At 48.6% G+C, this 22,782-nt stretch overlaps 1 protein-coding gene across 1 annotated transcript in view; it reads left to right on the plus strand.

Moving 5' to 3' along the window:
• ARV1 (ARV1 fatty acid homeostasis modulator) overlaps positions 1-22,782 on the plus strand; it is a 157,387-nt gene that overhangs the window by 80,647 nt on the left and 53,958 nt on the right. Inside the window, exon 4 of the mRNA XM_078649077.1 lies at positions 15,108-15,332. Coding sequence (XP_078505203.1) covers positions 15,108-15,332 — 225 coding nt within the window. The remainder of the gene's footprint in view (positions 1-15,107; positions 15,333-22,782) is intronic.

Consider the following 22,782-nt stretch of genomic DNA (forward strand, 5'->3'; position numbering starts at 1 on the left):
ACGCCAAGAGCCCATGTCTCTGCCCTGGTCCCGACCCACTCTCACATACAGCGGCGAGTGATCCGATATGCCCCTGGCCCTGTATTCTGCAATATCGTCTGCTCTCAGATACTGGTGGGACATAAAAATGTAGTCGAGTCGTGAGAACACCTTGTGCGCCCCAGAGTAGAATGAGTATGTCCGCTGTGTCGGGTGAAGCCACCTCCAGATATCTGTTAGTCCTATGGCGGACATCTGACTACAGAGTGTGGTCTGGTGTTCGCCTCTAGTCATGTCCCCAGATCTATCAAGTCCAATGTTCATAACATCGTTAAAGTCTCCCCCCACTACTTGTATCGTGTCAGAGGTATTTAGGAGTATATGATTAAGCGCCGTGATTGTACGGGACTGTAGTTTAGGTGGTGCATAGACCGAGACTAGCGTGTAGGTGCGTCTGTTCCAGGTGCCCTGTACTCCGGCATAGGTTCCTTGTGGGTCAAGCCAGGTGCGGGTAATGCAGAATGGTGAGGCTTTTTTTACGATGACTGCCACCCCTCTAGAGTCAGAAGTATATCCCGCATGCGCTAAAACCCTGTGTCTCCCCCTAGCGATAAAGGCGCACAGAGTACCCCTGATGTGTGTTTCCTGCAAGAAGGTGACGTCTGGGTCCACCCTCTTAATGTAAGCGTTCACCAGGCCTCTTTTGATCTTCGAACCCAGGCCATTGACATTCCATGTCAGGATGCTCAATCTCCTATCTCCCTCTCGTGGGGTGACTACGGTACTTGCCATTGGACTACGTGGTAGTTGCATGTGGCCTGACCCTGGCATGTGCAGGTGATGTGAGGGCTCAGTGTGTGCTGCTGCTTGGTTCCAGTGAAATTGTACCCCCCCCATCTGTCCCCCCCTGGTCCCCTATCCGAACAAACTTGAAAACCCCCTCTCCCACCCCACTCCCCACCTCCCTCCCCTTCCAGTCTTATCCTTGGACAGGACATAACTTTCCGTAAGAGTAGGCCTGTCGCCCACCCACAAACACCCTCCCTACCAAGTACCCAAGAAACAAAGAACCAAAAAACTATAAAACGTGTAAAACAGGGAAGCGTGTCAACTTGCGTGCTCTCCTCTGTCGGGCTGCCATTCCCATGTGCCAGGCGCACCACCATTCAAAGATCATGTCAGCGTGAGGATATCTGCACTCCACCAGGTATAGTCAGTGGCCTGAGTCCTCACAGTTCAGGATTTGGAGTCTTGCATCTCTGATTCGGGCGCACTTAGTTGTCCAGAGATGTCCTGTTCCAGCACTCGAATCTCCTCCACCAGCGGGTGTGCGGATTGACTCCCTTTTTCTACTACTTCCTCTCCAGACGTACGGCCATCCAGATCATCCTCATCTCCGTCCTCCGAGCGAGCAGTAGATCGTAGTCCAGCAAATCTTGAACCTGTCCCGGCATCACCCGTCGGAGAGGCCGAGCGCCCTTTCCGTGAATGTCCCACATCTCGGCCACTGTAGGGTGTCGTCGGGATTTGCCTCCTTGACCTCCTCGATGTTTTCAGCCTTTGTGCTTTCGGTAGTTCCCATTGGGTTGCACTCCGTAAGGATCTTTCTGGCGGATCTCGGCCAACTCTTTCCCTGCTGTTGAGGATCGGGCGTTCCTCCAGCCATTGCCAAGCGTCCTCCGGGTGGGTGAAGAAAAGCGATTGCTCCTTGTATATCACCTTAAGCTTTGCTGGGAAGAGGAGCATGTATGTGATCTTTAAGTCTCTGAGTTTCGCCTTCACAGAGTCGAAGGCGCGGCGTTGCTTCTGCACCTCCTGACTATAGTCCGGAAAGACCATGATATGTGCATTTTCCAGATAGATCTCACCCAGTTTCCTCGCCTCTCTCAGGATAAGGTCCCTGTCAGCGAAATTAAGGAAGCGCGCTATGACTGGTCGCGGTCTTGCTCCCTCCGGAGGTCTTGCTAGGAGGGCCCTGTGCGCCCTCTCAATAATGAAGCAGGGGGAGAATTGCACCGTCGGGAAAGTTTTCGTGAGCCACGTGCGTAGGAAGGATACCATATCAGTCTTCTCAATTCCTTCCCTAAAGCCTACAAAGCGGAGGTTGTTCCGTCGCGCTCTATTTTCGGCGTCGTCTACCTTCCATAGAAGTTGGCGATGGGATGCCTGCAGCTCCGCCATGTCCTTGCGCAGGGTAGTGATCGAGTCTTCCGCCTCGCCCATCCGCGTCTCCGCCGAGGTAACCCTGTCGGATAGGTTCCGGAAGTCCTGTCGCAGGAGTGTCACCTCCGAACATACTTCACCTATCTTTACTTCCAGGGCTGCTCTGGACTCCTGAATATCTGTTCGCGAGGCCTGGATGGCCTCCATCAGCAGCGCGGTGTCCGAACGCGCAGTCGGCGCGTCGTGGAGGCTCGCCGTGCGCGGGGCAGTAAAATTGTCCATGGTCCCCTGTTTGGGCCCTTTCGGAGGGATATTTCTCTTCCCCATGGCTCGCTGGGGCAGCTCGTCAAGCTCCCCGGGCGAACCGCGAGGCACCCCAGGCCCCGGGCGCCACTCACAGCCCGGAGGACGGTCAGCCGGTTCCGCGTCGTCCCAAGGGTGCCAGGTGAAGGAGCCTCAACTCGCTGCCCGCACGGGACACCGACGTCCACCTCTCACTTATCCAGCTGACCGGAACTCCGGCGGGCGGTGGCAGGAGGGACTATCTGTCTCCACACTATTATCTGTTAGCCGCGTCCAGTAGTCCCCGGGATCACGAGCAGCGGGCCCCGCTCCCAGGCCGGGAGACAGCCGCCAGAGCTAAGCTCTCGGGAGTGTGACCGCTGTGGTGCCGTGTGGCCTGCAGCGGCCCCGGGGGCCCCGCCAGTCTCCCTCGCCGTCTCCGGGATCCTGGCACAGGCGAGCGTTTTCCGCCTATTGTGTTTCCAAGTGACTCGTTTTCCTCCAGGAGCCAGACCAAAGTAGAGATCCAGCAGCGGGGGGGGCCGCAACCGGCTCGCAGCCCGATGTACAGTGGTCAGGGTATGTTCGGCCCCCGCAGCTAGGGCGCTCCGCCGTCGGTGGAAGGGTGACTCGCAGCGTTTCCCAGGAGCGCAGCTGTGTTCCGCTAGGTCCCCCACCGTCACTACTCCACCTTCGCTAGCCAGTCGGGGACTTAAATCATGCCTCTCAGCACCGCCGGAGCTCCTCCGCGACTTCAGGCGCCATCTTGGTGCAGGTCTTCTCGCGGTATTCGGTCTCCGCAGGGGGGGGGGGGGCTGTCTCCAGGGTCTGTTCAGGGTGTGCAGGCTCTCTGTTTCGTCCCCCACACTTGATATCCTTCAGCGGTGGAGCGAGGATCCAGCTATCTCGATGCCCAGTACTCCCGGGCGCTGACGGCCGCCATCTTGGTGTAGTCGGGTCACACGAGCGGGTGAATCCGGAGCGATTTTCTCGTCCGGAGCGCAGAAATTCCCCTGGTATCCTGCCCCTAACTGGTGTAGGACACCTCCGGATTCATCACAGCTGTTTCTTGGATAGCACAAGTTAGTAGTTCGTCGGATCTGGAAGCAGCTCTGCAGGAGCTCTGCGTTAGCACGCCCTAACCGGCCATGCTGTTGGCCACGCCCTCACATTCGCTTGATTTCTATTTGCTGGCTCTATTTGTTTTAGGCTGTCCAGCTTGAGTTCGTCCCTTCCCTTTCCCAAACTCCATTTACTGTATTCTTCCACCAGTGCTGGATTTCTGCAAACAGGCCTTTAAATCTTTTTCTTATCTTGTCACATTTGCTGTGCTTTCAAAGACAGGGGTCAAATGCTAGGCTCTGTCTTCCAGGGAGCTTGGTGTTTACTTTTCTTTCTCTGACCTCAAAGTGAGAGGATTTGTGTGACAATTATGCTGGCTACTGCTGGCTTGAAGTAGTCTGTACAGTGTAATTTTCTTTCTAGCATGGCACACTACAAAATATCAGAATATATCAGAAGCACATATTTGGGTGGAAACAAATATTTGAATACGATCAAAACAAGTCAATACTAGGTGAAGACATTTCCACACATCGTTTGTGTGCGGTATACTTTTATAAGTAAACTGTATGTCTGTGCAAAGGTGCAAATTTAATGGTAATTTCAATTAAAGATGTGGTGTCTGTAATGGCAGTACGCTACCACACCATGCATACTCCACTGTACTCTACTCTGCACCACTTCACTCCACTCACATTACTCAACACCTCTGTACTCTACACCATTCCACTCTATGCCAGGGCACTCAACCCCACACTACTCTACTATGCACCATTAGACTCTTCGCCACTGCATTTTATACCACTCCACTCCTCTGTGCCACCCCACTCTATGCCACTCACCCCTGTAACACTGCACTCTATGCCACTGCACTCTACGCATATGTGCTCTACTCTGTACCACTCCACTCTACGCCATTGCACTCAATGCCAATCCACTCTTCTACACACTAATCTACTCTGCACCACTGCACTTTACCCCACCCTGCAGTATGCCACTGTACTCTACCAGGCATCACTCCACTTTACTTTGAAACAATCTACTCTGTGCTACTGCACTGGGCGCCAGGGCACTCTGCGCCATGCCACTCTACACTGCACCACTCTACTCTAACCACTGTATTCTACGATTACACACTTTACACCACTTCACTCAAAACCAATGCCCTCTACGCCACTGCACTCTGTGCCAATCTACTCTGCACCACTGCACTCTATACCGTTATACTCTATTCTGAAACACAGTACGCCACTGCACTCTAAGTCAACTGCACACTACACTTTTGTACTCTGCACCGCTCTACTCTACCGTACTGCACTCTATGCCACTCTACTACACACCACTGCACTCTATGCCACTGCACTTTGCCCTGCCCTACGTCGTTCTATTTCAATGCAATCTATGCCACTGTACTCTGCATTACTCCACTCCATGCCACTCCCATCTACCCTGCACCACTGCACTGCACTCTGCACCACTACACTCTACACCTCTTCACTCTAAGCCATACTACATTGCAACACTGCACTCTCCACCACTGAACCCTACGCAACTCTACTCTGCACCACTTTACTCTTTGCCACTCTACTGCACTCTATGCCAATGCACTGTATGCACTACAATCTACGCCACTCTACTGTGCATCACTCCGCTCTGTGCCACTGCACCCTACGCCAGTCCACCTTAATCTGCTCTGCACCACTTCACTGTACAGCACTGCATTCTACGCAACTCTTTTCCACATTGCGCCATTCCTCTGTACACAACTCCACGCCACTGTAGTCTACTCTGCACCACTGCATTCTACGCGACACCTCTGCACAGACGTGAGTCCCGTGCTCTCCACACCACTGGAGTCAAGCTATCCTGGCTGCTGACGGCTGATAGCCAGAAACCGGTCCTAGGATGCTTGATTCCGGTCCAGGGAAGACATGGCTTGGCAGTTCGGGCTGGACTGTTCCCATGAGGCACAGGGTCAAGGCTGATTTGCATATGGCCATGTCTGAACTGGGGTGGCTAGGTGAGCAAAATAACGATGGATTAAACCCAGATCTGTAACTGGGGGTGAATGTTTTGCCATTGTGCAACATTCCGTCCATCATTTTGTGTGTTTTGCTGGACACCTCTGCACTCTATAGCACTGCACTTTACTTGCCCTGCCCTACTCTACGTCACCCTATTTCAATGAGAGAGCTGCTGTCGCTCTCCTTCCTGTCCCGGGGTTGAGGAAGGCATCAGGAGGGCTGCGCTGAACACTGCAGGGACTCCATCTACCAGAAGCCCCTGCTTCACCTGTACCACCTGGTCCGCGTTCGCTAGGCAGCCCCGCCCCCTGGACAGAGCGTGTATTAAACCCCCCACCTCCTTCCACCTATTGGGAACTTACTTTGTTTGTGCTTGGAAAGGATCGCCGCCTTCGAATTCTGCCTGAGGAGGAGGAAGCCTACGACTCGCCGCACCCGCTGCGCGGGTGCCGCTTCGTACTTATACTCAGGGGAGGTGTTGGTCATCAGAGAGCTGCTGTCGCTCTCCTTCCTGTCCCGGGGTTGAGGAAGGCATCAGGAGGGCTGCGCTGAACGCTGCAGAGACTCCATCTACCAGGAGCCCCTGCTTCACCTGTACCATCTGGTCCGCGTTCGCTGGGCAGCCCCGCTCCCTGGACAGAGCGTGTATTAAACCCCCCACCTCCTTTCACCTATTGGGAACTTACTTTGTTTGTGCTTGGAAAGGATCGCCGCCATCGCATTCTGCCTGAGGAGGAGGAAGCATACGACTCAGGGGAGCTGTTGGTCATCAGAGAGCTGCTGTCGCTCTCCTTCCTGTCCCGGGGTTGAGGAAGGCATCAGGAGGGCTGCACTGAACGCTGCAGGGACTCCATCTACCAGGAGCTCTTGCTTCACCTGTACCACCTGGTCCGCGTTCGCTGGGCAGCCCCGCCCCCTGGACAGAGCGTGTATTAAACCCCCCACCTCCTTCCACCTATTGGGAACTTACTTTGTTTGTGCTTGGAAAGGATCGCCGCCATCGCATTCTGCCTGAGGAGGAGGAAGCCTACGACTTGCCGCACCCGCTGCGCGGGTGCTGCTTCATACTTGGACTCTCAGGAGGTGTTGGTTATCAGAGAGCTGCTGTCGCTCTCCTTCCTGTCCCGGGGTTGAGGAAGGCATCAGGAGGGCTGCGCTGAACGCTGCAGGGACTCCATCTACCAGGAGCCCCTGCTTCACCTGTACCACCTGGTCCGCGTTCGCTGGGCAGCCCCGCCCCCTGGACAGAGTGTGCTCTATATAATAGTTCCGGGCCACTGCTACGCGGGAGCGTCCCGGGAGGAGCCCGGGAGAAGTCCGGGACAAGGGCGGGCCGTCTGTGGCCGTCTGTGGCTGAACGGGGCTGGGCTGGGCCCCCCCCCCTAAGGTTTGGTCTCCTCTGGGCTTTGGACATTATATCATTATTGTTGACTGTTATTTGTACGACCAGTAGTTGGCCAGTTTCATCTATCAGTGGGATTCCTTATGCCAATGACAACACGATCCGGTAAAATCATGAAGGGGGGGGGGGGGGGTAGCATAAGTGGCACTATGGACCAGTTCATTACTCGTGCTTTTTCGGTCCTAGAGAAGGAGATTGCCCTTAAGGAATGCCGTGTTTCTCGCGAACTTCTTGTACACAGACGTTCATCCTTGGGGCACCTGGCATTAGTTTCCTCCCCAGAACATATCACTGTGCCTTCTGACTCTGTTACTCCTGGTTCTGACTGCCCAAAGGTAAATGCTATATGGGCTAGCATTGACAGGCTCTCTACTTTAGGACTGTGTGGGCGCGTAAGCTCCGCGTCTGAACCGTTGCCTGCTGAGCCACCAGTGTCTCCTGCTCCCCTGTGCATTGCTGTTCCCCTAGAAGGTTCCCTTCCCCACTCGGGGGCAGCAGCCGTAAAAGCAGTTGGAGCAGTCCCCTTTAAAAGGAAACGCACTATAAGTCCTCGTAAGGGTAGCCAACTCAAACCCCCTAAGAAGTTGAGACTAAACTACATCAAGGGGTGTGCGAAATCTAGGGGGCCTGGGATGGGGGCGAGACAGTGTATTTTAGGCCCTCGAGGGCTCTCGGGAGGGCAGTCGCCCTGTACCCCATGCAAGCAGACGAATGCCAAATATCAATCCACTCTTACTGCAGGTACCCCACTTGAGGCTCCCTCATTTGCCCCAATTGAGCAATTAATGAAATCCTTAATTCTCCCGGTTCTTGAGAGAGTGAAGGGGGTGTCGGAGCGGCTTGACAGATTTGAGCAGGCCACTCTTGACAACTTTTTCTCTCTCAAGTCCTTAATTAAACTTCATTCTAAAATCAGGGACGATGGGTTTACGGGGAACACTTTTCACCAGGCAATACCCATAGATGATAATACTGCTATTAATACACCAGGGGAAGCATCGGGGGTGACAGTGTCGAATGCACTTACCGCATTCACAGAGGGTACACATGGGGAACATGGGAGTGCAGGGCCTGTTGATTTGAGTTCTTCTGTTCAACTTATAGCCCAAACGACCTGCAAAAACAACGCAAACTTGGTTAAATGGCCTTCAGGTCCCGCTAATAGGCGTTCCTCTCAAAACAAGAGTTCTAACACCAGCAAGGGAGGCAATGGGGCCAGGACTGACAATTTAATCCCCCTGTCTAAATTGCAGAAAGTGGAGGAGAGGGGTGCACCCAGTATCCCCCATGTTAATTTACCCCCCGACTGCCAGCCCTTTGTAGCCATACTTACTGGGGTCCCCATGCTCAAGTTGGGTAAACACGAATCGTACAACGAACTTAAGAACAAAACTATGTTTTGGCTTAGGGAAAATAGACCTTTGCCCAGCTCATTTGACGGCCAGGTTCTCCATGTGAGACGGGTTAGTTGGGTTGGCACCAGGCCTAAGGATTTAAGGGGAGTCTGTATTCTGGTCAATTTTAAAGACGCTAAGGTAGCTAGGTTTATTTGTAACCAACACTTTAGCGAGGGTAGCTCAGGTATTAGCACTCGCGACCTTAGCTACTTTAATCCCCACTCAGCAAACTCATGGCCTGCCAGTCCGCCAACCTGGGGGGGTAGGGACAACAGGTATTTTCATCATCATTTCCCTTTTCCAAGAGCGTTTAGTCAGAATCCAGGCCCAAGCCCCTATTGGCCGGGGTGGGGCTGCTGACCTGACAACCAACAATCGGCCAAGACGCTTCCTGCTATAGCTGTCAGTTCTGGGAGTTGTTATTTGACCTTGTTTCAGGATATACCTGGGACCATCCTCTCACTCAAACTCTCTACTCCTCCTTCGCCTGATGTCCCACACGGGGTTACACCCGGCTGCTCCCTCCCCGTCAAACACTGCACATTGGGGGTGTCGGAGGGCCTATCAATGGATCCCCGTTCTGGCCCTAGCACGCCCACACCACGACTCCTTGGAGAGCAAGTTTTAACGAATAGCGACCTGAGGATTGTTAGCTGGAACATTGCGGGCATCTCCAGAAATTTAGATCTCCCTGATTGGAATAGCTTCATTGAGTCTTTTGGAATATGCATCTTCCAAGAGACCTGGGAGCCTGGAGCCTTGTTATAAAGTCGGTTATATAACTTACTTTGTCCCAGCTATCGCTCCCACCACAGGGAGAGGTCGCCCTTCTGGTGGCCTGCTCATTTGGATAAGCATTTCTTTGGGCTTTCAGATCAGGCACAGAGAATCCAAGTCTCTTGACTTGCTAAGATTATCAGTCAGAGGGCCTCTTAGACGGCGGTCTCTGGAGATCTTTAATATTTATGTTAGAGGCTCCAAAGGGTGCTCGCCATCCCCAACCCTATTAGGGCTTGAAGAAGAACTTAGTCAGTGCAGCCCTGATATGTATATTATGCTCGCTGGTGACTTTAATTGCACCTTTGAGCCCCTAGCGGCAGATGACATTCTGGGTACTTCAGATGAGGATGCAAGGAGGGGTATTCCCCCCCTGTCAATAGCACCTATTAAGAAGTGGTCCCAACGGGCAATGCAGCTTAATGCCCTAACATTGGAATTTGGTCTCAGGGCGGTGAATGGAAGAACTCCTTCGGACCCTTGTGGAGCCCACACGTTCAACAGAGTAGACCATACATCTAGAATAGATTACATCTTGTTGGACTTCAAGCTCTGGGCCCAATTGCGGGATATGGCAGTACTTCCCTCTACGGACAGTGACCACAACCCACTCTCTCTGTCTCAGTCCTCAATGTGGTTGGTGTGCAGAGGCTCCCAGGAAAAGTCTGTGTTGCGGACAACTGGCGAAGTTTGTCCCTCGAACTGTGGCAGGCACCTGAATTGGCATAAGGTTGCCCTGGATGAGGGGAAGGTTCTGGAAATAGGATCAATCATGGCTAAGGCTTTGAGCAGGCTAGAAACCACCAGCTTGGAATATCCGGAGGTATCCTTTTTCTTTTGTGACACTACTAAAGCCCTGGGTGAGTTATTTCTAACACATAGCCGGGTCCTCCCGTTAGTGTTCGTCGGCGACTCAAGGGCGATCCTGGGTGGTACTCCATGAATTGCCGGAGGGCGAAAAGGGTCCTAATTGAAGCAGTTAAAAGTAAGGGATACAAGCGGATTCGTGCTGCCAGGAAGGAGTATAGGTACGCCATTAGCGTAGCAAAGAAAGAGTGGGACAGTGAGTTTTGGTCCAATTTGAAAGAGGCTAGTGCCAGGAGGGATTCCAGGGGCTTTTGGGACCTAGTTAGGACCGGGAATAGGCCAGTTGAGTCCTTGATAACATGCAACTTACCTGAGGTGATATGGTTTAACCACTTCTCCCTCCTTTATACTTCCACCCAGGATGATAGGATGGGGGTGTCTGATTTTCCATCTTTCCATCTCCATTTCCATTTTATTTCATTTGTATCGCGCATAAATCACCCGAAGGTCTCAGAGCGCTAGCAGGCGAAGGAACATCATGACCAACAAATCCAGGAAGTAGGAGGGCTCAACTAGCTAGAAGAGCCAGGTTTTTAGCTGTCTTCGAAATTTCACGTGATCAGGCTCTAACCTCAACTGAATGGGGAGAGAGTTCCAGGCTTCTGGGGCAGTTTTACTGAAGGCTCTGTCTCCATTTCTGACTGTTCGAACTCTGGGTACAGAGAGAAGGGCTTTGCTGGAAGAACGCAGCGTTCTGCTTGGGACATGGGCCTTGAGCTTATGTTCGAGATAAACAGGTCCCTGACCATTTACAGCTTTATGGACTAGACAGCATAATTTAAACTTTATGCGTGTGTGTATAGGTAGCCAGTGCAGAGTCTTGAGGCAGGCGGCTGAAGGGGTACGAGGGGGTAGATCTAGTACCAGCCTAGCAGCAGTGTTCTGGAGGACTTGCAGTCTATTCAGTAGTGTTACGTTGATGACTGAAAAAAGGGCATTTCCATAATCTATCCTATTTACAAAGAGTCCTTGGACTAGGGGCATACGTGCTGAAAGTGGGATCCATTTAAAAATCTTCCTCAGACTGCGCATTTGGCCGTAGCTATTTCCCACTGTTTTCCTGATGTGTTCCGACATGGTTAACTTATCGTCTATGATTACTCCAAGATTCCTGACAAAGGGATTGGGGACTGGACACGGACCGAGGGAGACTGGCCACCAGTCTGATGACCAAATTTGGTCGGCTTTGCCGAAAAGCATGACCTCAGTCTTTCCAGCTCCCCTGGGCTGAGTGAGGACTTATCCTTTTCAGCCAAGGAAGTGGAAGATGTGTTCAAAGCCCTTGTCCCCAATAAAGCAGCAGGCCCTGATGGGTTACCGGGGGACTTGCTACGCCTCAACTTGATTGAATGGGGGAAACTTATTTCTTCACTGCTTAACGCATCTTATTTTGGTGCCACTCTCCCTGACTCCTGGATGGGAGCTGAGGTCGTCCTGATCTTCAAAAAGGGGGCTCGGGACGACCCAGCAAATTACCGTCCCATAAGCTTAATTGACTCCTCCCAGAAGGTGGCAGGAAAGGTGGTCCTTGGGAGAGTGCTCCAGTGGGCAGTAGATAATAAAATACTTTCTGATTTTCAGGCAGGATTTAGGTCAGGCACCGGGACCATTGAGCAGACTTTTAGACTACTGCTCCTTTATTGGAAAGTGGTTGTACTAGGCAAAGGCAGCCTGTATCTTGCCTTTATTGACTTACGGACTGCTTTTGACCTAGTGCCCCGTGGTTGCCTGTGGAAGGTAGTGTCCGATCTGGGAATGCCCGCTTACCTACTATCCTTATTGATGAAGCTCCACTCAGAGAACTTCGCGCAGGTGAGGTGGGGTAAGCAGGGTCAAAAGACTGATAGAATCTCAGTGAACAGGGGCGTCCGCCAGGGATGTGTCCTTGCCCCCACTCTGTTCTCATTGTATGTGAACGGAGTGGTGGAGCATCTTTTGGAACACCCTGCTGATGCACCTTCCCTGGCGGGCAGGAGAATACCCACTTTATTATTTTTCTGATGACACCCTCCTGATTTCAAAATCCCCGGTGGGTCTACAGAACCTCCTTAACAGTTTCCAATCTTTTTGCGTGATCAAGGGGTTAAAAATTAATACAGAAAAGACCAAATATCTGGTCTTGAACCCCCCGAAAAAGCTCGGACGAGCACCAGTACTAAATTTGGTGCCCTTGGAAAGGGTTAAGGAGTTTGACTATTTAGGCATCCGTCTTAGTGATACCATGCGGTGGGACTCCCATCTCCAAAAGATGTTATTGAGTCATAAAAGGGTGGTGAGGGCTCTCCTTAAGGAGCAGCGGTCATCCTCCTTTAAACCCATTGCCCCCGTGCTGGATATTTATATGGCAAGAGGTGTTAGTGCGGCTCCCTATGGGGCAGAGCTTTGGGATTCCCTGAATGTTGATCAGTTATCCTGCTCAGAGAATACATTTCTGAAGGACCTGATGGTCCTCCCACAGAGTACCCCCACATTGCCCCTGCTTTTGGACATGGGTTGCCGCCCAATTAAAGATCAGGCAAAATTGCGCCCCCTTCTACGCTGGGCCCGCCTATGGAGAGTCCCTGAACTTTCCAGTTATGCGGAAGGGCTGAAGGAGGTGTTATCGTTGCCCGGTTGGTCAAAAATAAGGTGGCTGAGGGACGTTAAATTCCTGCTTAGGGAGTTGGGACTGGGGGAGGCTTGGCAGACTAGAACTGCCCCCCCCCCCCTAAGTCTGTCCTGAAGAGAGTCTATTGGAATTGGGTAGCGGATAGGAGAATCACTGATCCCAATCTATGCAGATCCACCAGCGAATTTATCCTGGTGAAGGACGTGGCCCTCTGAGAATTCTACCTCGACATAATTTCGAAACCTAGATATATGGCTTTGTATTTTAAATTTAGAATAGGAGTACTTCCAGTGGGGGAACTGACCGCGCGTTGGAAAATCCCGGCCCAAACTACTCCTTTTTGCTCATTTTGTGCACTTAGGATTGAGTCGGTGCCCCACCTTTTATTTGAATACCCTGCCTATAAAGTTCCCCGATCTAGGTGGCTGAAACCCCTGTGCAAGGAGCTGGGTACCAGAAATTATATTGTGACTTTGCGAATTCTGAAGTCCGATACCCGCCCCTTGTTTGTATGTGGCATGGCAAAGTTTTTAGGTTGGGCTTGGGTGATCAGGTCAAAAAGGCTCAATGAAATTGTTTAATTTTGGTCACTATGTTAGACCGTCTTAGGTAATTTATTGTTGCCATTCTATTTACACTTAGCTATGATTGTATGTATATGTTTGGCTTTTTATCTTTTTTATCCTGTTGTATGTATTGCTTTTAAAGATATGCTTTTATCGAAATAAAGCCTATTTGACTGACTGACTGGCCTATTTCAATGCAATCTATGCCACTCTACTCTGCATCACTCCACTCAACCCTGCACCACTCCACTCCACTCCACCCTGCACCACTCCACTCTGCACCACACTACTTTACACCACTCTACTCTACACCATTTCACTCTACACCGGTGAACTTGACGGCACTCACTCTACGCCATGCCACTCTACTCTGCGCTGCTCTTCTCTGCGCCACTCTACTCCACTCTACGCCAATCCCCTCTATTAGTACTGTACTCTACGCTAATCTACTCTATACCACTCTGATCTGCTGTGCACTACTGCACTCTATGACACAGTACTCTATCCCCCACTTCACTCCATGCATCTTTACTCTACTCTGCTCCACTCTACTCTGTGCCAGTGTACTCTACCCCACTGTACTAGAAGCCGGGTCTGGTGGCTTAGTGGACTAATACATTCAATGTATGGGCATGTGTGCCTAACAGCCTGTCTCTAATACACGTCTGGGCTAGGTGAAAGTTCCTTTTCTGAATTCCTTCTAGACATCCACAGACACAGGAAGGGCTAGGTGGGATTTAGCTAAGGGTGGGCATGAACTCCGCTCCGCCGGCAGAGTTCCCAGAGTCTTGCCACTCTGTACTCTGCTTGGGAGCGTGTAGTTCTGAAAAAAGAATCCGCTTACCGCCAGTGGAGCGGAGTTTACCTGTGCGCCTGCTCACCCCTAATAAAAAGAACCCTTCTTCTGTGATACACCCTCACAAAGCAGTTTTGCCAAATAAATATGCTGCAAAGCTAGGAAAAAACTGCTGGCAATTTTATTGATGAATGCCCCATTCCATGTCTTTCATATGTTGTGATGCAGGCACGCATCGCTTATGTGAAGGCATCAAGCATAGGCTAAAATTTCAACTTTCAGTTTCAAGGCAGCTTTCACGGAGTGCCTTGGGAAACCTAGTTCTTTTTGGCACCAGTTTGTCTTCTTTGACAGTTGACACCCCTCACGTACCACCTCCAGTTCTTCAGCTCATGTGGGTGATATTGGTGTTAGATACTAACGTCTGGGCTGTCATCAAAGTGGTGGGTCTGTATTTTTGGACCATGGGTTACTGACTGTACTTTTTTTGTAAAAATTTGAGGGTTGTTACTGATAGAAACGTGCTGGGCTTGTCTCCTGGGGTAACTGACGGGCCTCCTTGCCGCGCCAACTTAAACCAGGTTTATGCTTGCATCATGGCGTAGAAGGTAAAACGCTGCGTCTTCCCTAAATGTGCTACTGCTAGTGCTAATGTGGACGAATAGAACGCAATACAATGACACTCCCAAAAGAGTGCAATGCCCCAGGGGGAACAGAAGGAACCCACCCCGGACCTCTGAAGTGGGGGATCAACTGATTTACTTCACACAAACTTGTATGGTGATTGGATTTCTGCCGCTCATGGAGTTTTTAGGTTACTTTGTAGAATTCCGCGGAGTAAAACTCTGCAAGCTCCGCTCACCCCGAGATTTAGCATCCTTTTGAACTCCGATGGGTCTTCCTGGGCAGATGGGACGAAGGGGCTTACACTTCCAATGGTAGTGGTCTGACCCCACACAAAGGACTGATGACCCCCTAGTGATAGTCTGGAGTGAGGGCTGTGTTGAAGAGGATACTGGTGCACTTCAGACCCACTCTTTGAAGTTTCCCTCACATCAAAGGCCCATATGGGTATAAGTATTGGAAAAAATTAATAGATACAAAAACTATCCATTTGTGTCAAGAAAAGTAAAAAGAGAAAACTGGGGTATGTAATGCTTTGTTGGTTCTTCTTTCATTTTCAGAACAATCAGCCTATTTTTTGGGCATCTTTGCTGCCCTATTTCTTATGACATGTGAGACTTTGAAAACACAATTGGATTTTATCCTTCTTCTGAAAGCACTTCTGTTGTCTAGTTATGGGAAGCTGCTGCTGATCCCAGCTGTCATTTGGGAACACGATTACACATTTGTGAGCCTGAAACTCATCAAACTCTTTGTGCTGACGTCAAACTTTCAAGCAATTCGAGGTAATTATCTGTTATCTTTGCTATATGTTTACTGCTGCAGACTGCGTTCAAATGTATATAGTCATCATCTTAAACCGTTATAGTAAAAAAGCAGCTCCAACATTTTTAAGTGATTGTTTTCTGTATGACATTGTTATCCCAAGGTGAACTACAGGTGGCTTTTCATCTTTTTAAGCCTTGGGGATGCTGAACACCTGTTTACAAAATCTTTCATATCCAGTCTAGTACACTTCTGTGTTGAACTGTAAACTTCGTGTAATATCTTTACCTTCTAAGCCACCAATGAAGATGTCCCTCAGGGTCAGGTGGAATGGAAGAGTGGTAGGATAATACTCCCATTTAAAGCTGAGTACCTAATGAGCCACATTTATCAGGTACCCACAGTGCTACCCAGTGAGAGGGCCCATCATGGGTGAAAAAAGATGTTTTTCTAGTACACAAAATGATTCATGTTTTTATCATGTGAACATTCTGGGTATCTTGCATGCTCCAAGTCCTACCTGAGCAGTCAGTAGCCTAAGTTTTCAGCCTCTACTAACCTCTTCCTTTTCAAATCTTGTCTTAAATATGTATCTTTCTCGTTTGCTCTCAAAGCCAGCCAAGTCAACACCCATTACTCAAGGAGCAATTACCATGTTCTTTTCGGTCAGAAAAAGAAATGTAATCTTCCGCGTCTCCCCTGTAGCTTCTATCCTGAGGTATTCTTTTGTGTTTTGGTCATCCATGTTTGTCAATTAATGCATGAAGTGGTAATATTATGCGGCTGACAATATGCACTGCCCAATGCTCTCTTCTATTATTAACACGAACTCATAAAATCAGTCCTTACTAGAATCTAACATTAAATGTATTCATTCTTCAAAAAGCATGAGCGAGCAGGAGTCTGACATTTTTTACAAAAGTGACTCTTGTCAGAATACCGAACTGGGTTTCTCTGTCAGTGCTCCTGTGAACGCATTCATTTCTGCCCACCCACCCTCCAGAATTCACCCTAGATTCTAATCTATTGTTACTGAAACATGTCTCCAAGATTGTGACATCAGTGTCTTACAAATTACACCTCTTATGGAACATCTGACCTATGATCCCAACTCCAGACTAGTAATTTCACCTAGACAGACATGCATTATTCTTTATCGACTTCTAAAAATTATCCTCCTTCTGACACTTCTGCTGAATTGGTTAATTAAAAATCTAGACATGTTCCTTTCACAACATTTTCCCTTCACCCTTAGAAAGGCCTTACAGATGAAGCAATTAATTTCATGGAACCAAAATACTTAACATAAAATGCTTTAGGCACTGACCAAGAAGCAAATATCTTCTTTGCTTCAACAACCCTAAGGTGAGAAAAATCAGACATTAAATCAAGAGTTCTCCCTTCCAGTTTGAAAGCTTGGAAATCCTACCCTTGCTTCTCTAGATGTTCAGCTAGCTCTTATTCTCCTCTTGTGTAGGAAAGAGCAAAAATAGTCTAATTCAACTCATGCTTCAAGGATGAATACTATGCTTTCTTTAGTAGGAGCTCTGCTCTTAACCTACTTGTTTGTTGTGGCAGTCAGACCTCGCTTGGGGCTTCCCACTTCGGGCACTTTTTGACATCTGCTATGGCAACACCAGTAAATGGGACCCCATCTCAGCACGGGTCACTCCTGGATCACTCTCTTGAGTTTGTCAGCTGCCTCTGGGTTGTTTTCATGTCAAGAGCAAGATGTGCCTCTCCTTCTGGGACAGCGTCATCTCCTGTAGCACCAGGACACTGCTTCCCTTTTTTCAGCAAGTGTATGTGCCTCTAGGTTTCTTCAGTCAGGATCCTGGCTTCCTTCAGCAGAAAGTGGTGACTTCAGGTGATATCCTCTCACCTCTGCTAGACTGGTTGTCAGGCAGACTCCAGGCCTGGTTATAGCAACTGTTCCAGTACTCTGTGGAGTATTTGCTTCCTTGATCAAGAAGAACTTGGGACTGGTTTACATAGAGGGTTGGTTTGCATCCCCCTTTTATCCACATTTTTCAGACATTGGAAGCAGACCTACTTATTCCGACTTGAAAATCGTGTGGAGGCAATACTCTTTCAAGTCTCCTTCTCAGGCTGCTCTCCTGATTAAGCCCTCGGGTAAAGTGATGCTTTTCACAGCAGGTAGCACTGGGTCTGTCGCCAAGCAGGAGCTCCCACAAATGGGCACAATGAACTCTGAGTTTTCAGCACCTGACTTTAATCACCCTATATGAAGTAGTAATCAGTAAAAGACAAAAGGACAGGCCTGGCCTAGAAACTTCCTCACCATAAACAATAGTTGCTGCAGTCCCACCTTTCACCCCTACTGCCTACTAAAGAGCACTGCTCAGTAAGAACTGGTCATGACATTTCTGAAGATGAATCACTAGGCGCTTAAATGCTGCCCACCTCACAGTTTCTCGTGGGAGCCACACAATTGGCTTAGGCCTCCAGAGCCTTAGAAACGATTCAGGATGAGGGCTACTCAAAGAAGAGAAAATTGTGATATCCAGAAGCCTCCATAACCACACCTCTGCTGTGTAGAAAACATGGCCATTGATTTATGTGAGTATGATCTAAGTAATTGGGGGAACTTCCGATTAGTGTAGTGGTCTGTAGAATCCTGTTCAGTATGGCTTGTAAAGGGGAGTGTGGATGAGCTCTTATGCATGTACTCCAGATAACCTGTGAAAGTGTTTGTAGGAAAGTGCCCCTTTTTGTTATGGTCATCCCCACTTTTTGTTACTGTTACTGATGGTTTTCGACTGGTATGCACTGGGTCCCTGCTAACCAGGCCTCAGTGGCAGTGCTGTTTCCCTAAAAACAAGGTAAAATTGTCTAATGATGTTACTATTGGCATACACTGTAGCACCCCTGTAAAGTTGTAGCATTTTATTGTATAGTTGATTAAAACCATAACAATTAAACATGAAATAAAGAAAACAATCAACATGAAACACTACATTTTCAAGTACTTAATTAACAATAAAATCAGCAATGTTCCATTATTCAGGTACTCTGCGCAATATACCTTATTAAAGTGCCAAGTGCCTAGATCTAACCCAATCTAAATAAGCAATTTCCTTCATAAAAATACAAAATAATCTCATACCACTAAAATTCATATTCAATATAAAATGTTCATAATACAGAGTCAGCAATCTATACACAGATCTGGTTTATAATTATGGTGATTCTAATTACAATAATGCCTAACTCCTTTCCACGGGATCCAGTGGAGTAGTACAATCTAGGAGGACAGGATGATTATTGCACTCTAGTCTTATACTTAGAGCCTCCGATATACCTGCTTGAGCTTAATGCCTACTGGACTTGTCCCTCCTATTGCTTCTGACCTACCCTCCTGGTGCCTCCATCTCCAGAGGGGAATGCCAACATGCAAGGGAACCCAGAAAATGTCCAACATAATCTTCTTTTATGAGCCATAAAATGCCAAATATTCCTTCTAAGAAGGTTTAAACCTCACTAACGGGCACCATCCATCATAGGGGGCCACGTTTCTCCAGATCTGCTCTTACTTACATCCCAACTGTTGAACAGGTAGCTCAGGACGAATTGTAAATGATGTAATTGTTAACGGATGTTGTTTCAGTGGAAAGGCTATTCGATAATATTTTATTTAAAATATTCACAAATGTAGCACATCTCCCCAGCCCCCCAGGTGATCTACTGCTAAAGCAAAAGGAAGATGCCTGTGCACAAGAACGGACTCCCTCTGCCAAAAAGATAGGTTTTAACAGTAGTCTCCTTTGATGATATAGGGAAGGGCAACAGCATAAAAAATGAAACCATGATTCTCGATAGTTGTAGCATAGCCTGCAATTGATGTCACCCCCTAAGCCAGCCCAGCGCGGGTTAACATCTCTTATTGGTAGTACAAGCACGCTCATGTAGAGGATTTCATCCCGAGTATTTGCATTAATGAGATCCGGAAAAAAATGTGTGGCTTCCCAACATGATAGGAATCCTTTAGGGGTTGTGCCAATCCTCGGCCCTCGACGGTACATAAGTCCTGTTGCCAGGAAGACTCTTTCATTTGCTTGTTAATAGCTGTCTTCCATGCCAGATACGGGATATCACCGTCCCCCCCAAGGCAGACTCCTCAATCTTAAATAATAGAATCGCCTCATTAAGTTGTCTAGACCATGGGTTACCAGGTTTTTCGTAAATCAGTTTTGAAAGATTTTTTTAACGCATTCTTGAGAGCTGTCCTACACTTGATAAAATCTATTAACATGGGTGCCTTACACTCAATTGATTGATTAAATTACTAACCCTAGCTCCAGTGTTAATCCAGAGCATCGGATGTGTCGTGGTTGATGGAATATTTTTTAGTATGCTCTAATGTGACATAACTCCAATGCATCATCCAGTGCACCAGGATAAACAAAGTGACCATACTGCAGGGCTGGGGTGAAGGTTGCCTTTATTACTCTTAAAATAGGGTAAGCAGAAGCGCTACTTAATAAGCGATTCAGTTGACCAATTCCATAAGTAATAGCTGCCGCTTTCTTTTTAAGATCTTTAACTTGAGCAACAGCAGAACCAGATTCACTAAACCACACACAGATATTTATAAAGCCTTGCTGCAGTAATGGTCTTACCTTCCAATTGTCAAGTTGCCAGCTTCTTTCCTTCGGTAACCCCCGAATATCAGGACTTTAGTTTTGGACTGATTTACCAATGGGTGGTTAGCCTTGTTGAATCTACCCAGAGCGTTTAAAGCCCTTTGCAAACCCGACTTGGTATGACCACGATATCGTCATCGTATTGAACTATTTGTGATCCGACTGCGCTTAGATTAGGGGGAACCACACTGCATCCGCCCAGTACTTTCCCTAGATCAGCCACATACAAATTAACCAACAGGTGTCAATACACAACCCTGTTTTAGCCCACAGTTTGTTTTTACTTTCTGTGTTACTGTTGTTGCGCTAGTTTTCACCCGAACCCAGGTCTCTGTATATAGTGATGTATTAGCTATTAGCAAATTCGTTGGCATACGCCACGACGCAAGCTTCATCCAGAGGATAGCCCTATCTAATCTTTCCAAAGAAGTGCTGTAATCTATGAAACCGCACAGGCGAGGTGGTCTATTCTTCTGAAGGGCCTGGTGCCTTAGGACAGAGAGAGGTTGAATATTGTCTAGCACCCCTTTTAGCCCCTAGTAAATGATACCCCTGGTACCTAGAGCATGGGTATTAAAGATGGTCCCTAAGAGCTGCAGCATGTATTTTGCCACCCTAATGGACCATTATACAAATTGCATGAAGGCTGCCATTGCAGGCTGTTTGACAGGTTGCTAACAATGTGTGAAAACACGACATGGCGCACACACAGTGTGCACATGCCAAAGTCACTGCATATAATATATGTGAGGCAACCCTATAGCAGGCCTTAGAGCTCTAAGGCAAGGTGTATTATATTTTATGTGAGGACATATCTGCATGAGCAGATATTCCCCTGTGGTGTCTAGTCCAATTACTAGATATTGCTAGTGAATAGGGAAGCCATCTTAAGGTATGGATTGGGCACTGGTCTTTGTGAGCTACACAATGGCTTCACTGAAACCTATGGTGTTTGGTATTAAACACCTTGTCTTAAGAAAATCATATTGATTCCAGTATTGGATTTATTATGACAGGCACCCACAGGGCACCTCTGTGCCCTCTGAACCCCACTAGTCTTCTAGTGTGCTGGCTGACTGGTATCATTCAGCCTGCCAGCACAGACAAGTGTCTGAACCCCTGTAGGTGAGAGCCAGTGCTCTCTGAGGTCAGGAAACAATACCAGCTCCTGAGGTGCTACTACCTCCTCCAGCAGGATGGCTAATTAATCTACATACCAAGGCCAGAGGCTTCAAAGCCTCTTCCAACTTTGATATGCAGCCCGGGCTTCCTCCGGACCTGAAGAATGGCACCCCCTGCCCTGAGGCTAATTTGACACCAGGAAAGGTGGACAATTAGCTATGCAAGTAGGTGTGTTGCACTTCCAGGCTAGTCACACACCTAAGGTGGGCTACCTGATGTGCTCCACGAAAGAAGGTATCATTATCTTATTTTTGGTGGAATTAGGAACTCTGGGACAGGGTTATGCCCACTCTCTGCAGGAAGTAGTCATATAGGGGGTGTAGTGATCCCAGGGGTAAGTAGCCAATTGCCTGCTACCATTCACTTCGGTTAACGCCCCTAAACTTAGTATTTAGGTGGCCCCCTTACATCAGGAACTCAGATGTGTCTGCCTTAAAGAAGAATGACAAAGAAGAGCCGAAGACGTAAGAACTGTGGATCAGCACTGAACTTGGCACAAAACCCTGCCTGGCTGCTGCTGGCCTGACAATCACTGAGACTGACTCGTCCAGAAGCAGAACAGCCTTCCCAAACCCTTGGAGATCTGCCCTGCACTTAATCGACCCAGCAACATCTACCTTGGAGTGGAGTAGCCTCTTCACCGACTGCATCTGCCTGGTACAGCATTCTGTCAACCCCTGGGCCCACCGAGGGATCAGAGCCCCCAGAAGAAGCACTTCGAGGCTCCTAGAGGTCAGCCTCAGTTCCCAAGCGAGTACTGAGCTGCTAGACCCTCCAGGACCCCCCCTGCACCAATACCCAGGCCACCAGTTGTAAAAACCAAAGCTTGTTTGTGTTCAGTCGGAACATCACTGCCGCCAAACCGTACCTGGATGTCGAGGGACTTCAAGAAAGGCCAGCACCACACCAAGAGTGGTCCGACAGTGTGTCTTTTCCCTCTTCTACAGGTTCACCAAGAACCGTGAGAGCCTTTAACTCACCAACCCACTGGACAAAACAACTCTGCACCTGAGCTCCCCAGGCTTGAGTAAACCATTGGTGTCCCTGTGGTCCTGAGACCCTCAAAAACCGTGCCGCCACTTGGGATCTGCTGTACTGGTCCCCCAGTCACCATTGCATCTTTTTTCTTACAGGTAATTTCCCCATAGACTTTAGCATGTAGCATTTAAGGCTACCACCGCGTATAGCACCTCTGCACCCGGACACCCCAGGGCAGGTAAACTTGATGCTGGTGCTTTCTTGTACCTTGGCCTCTACTTACCTTAAATCCAGAAGAACAGTCGTGTAAGTCATCTGTAAGTGTACCTATGCAGTGAATGTTTCTCTCATAGACTAACATTACCACTTTCGAGGCTTGTTCCTTACAAATCTAACACTGTTATTTTCTACTGTAAATGTTATGTTATGTTATAGGCTGATTTGTATCGCGCACTGTTAGTCGAGACTGTCCTGGCGCGTAAATTATTCTTATAACATCTAAAGTACTTACCTGATTCTAATGATCTTAGTGTCTAAAATTATATAAAAATCTGTTATATTTATAAATTGGTCTTGAGTTTCTTCTTGAGTGTTTCTCTCATTTATTAACTCTGTGTGTACAGCAAATGCTTAACACCGCTTTCTG

Source organism: Lissotriton helveticus, chromosome 6 (genome assembly GCF_964261635.1).
Source record: "Lissotriton helveticus chromosome 6, aLisHel1.1, whole genome shotgun sequence".
NCBI lineage: Eukaryota > Metazoa > Chordata > Amphibia > Caudata > Salamandridae > Lissotriton > Lissotriton helveticus.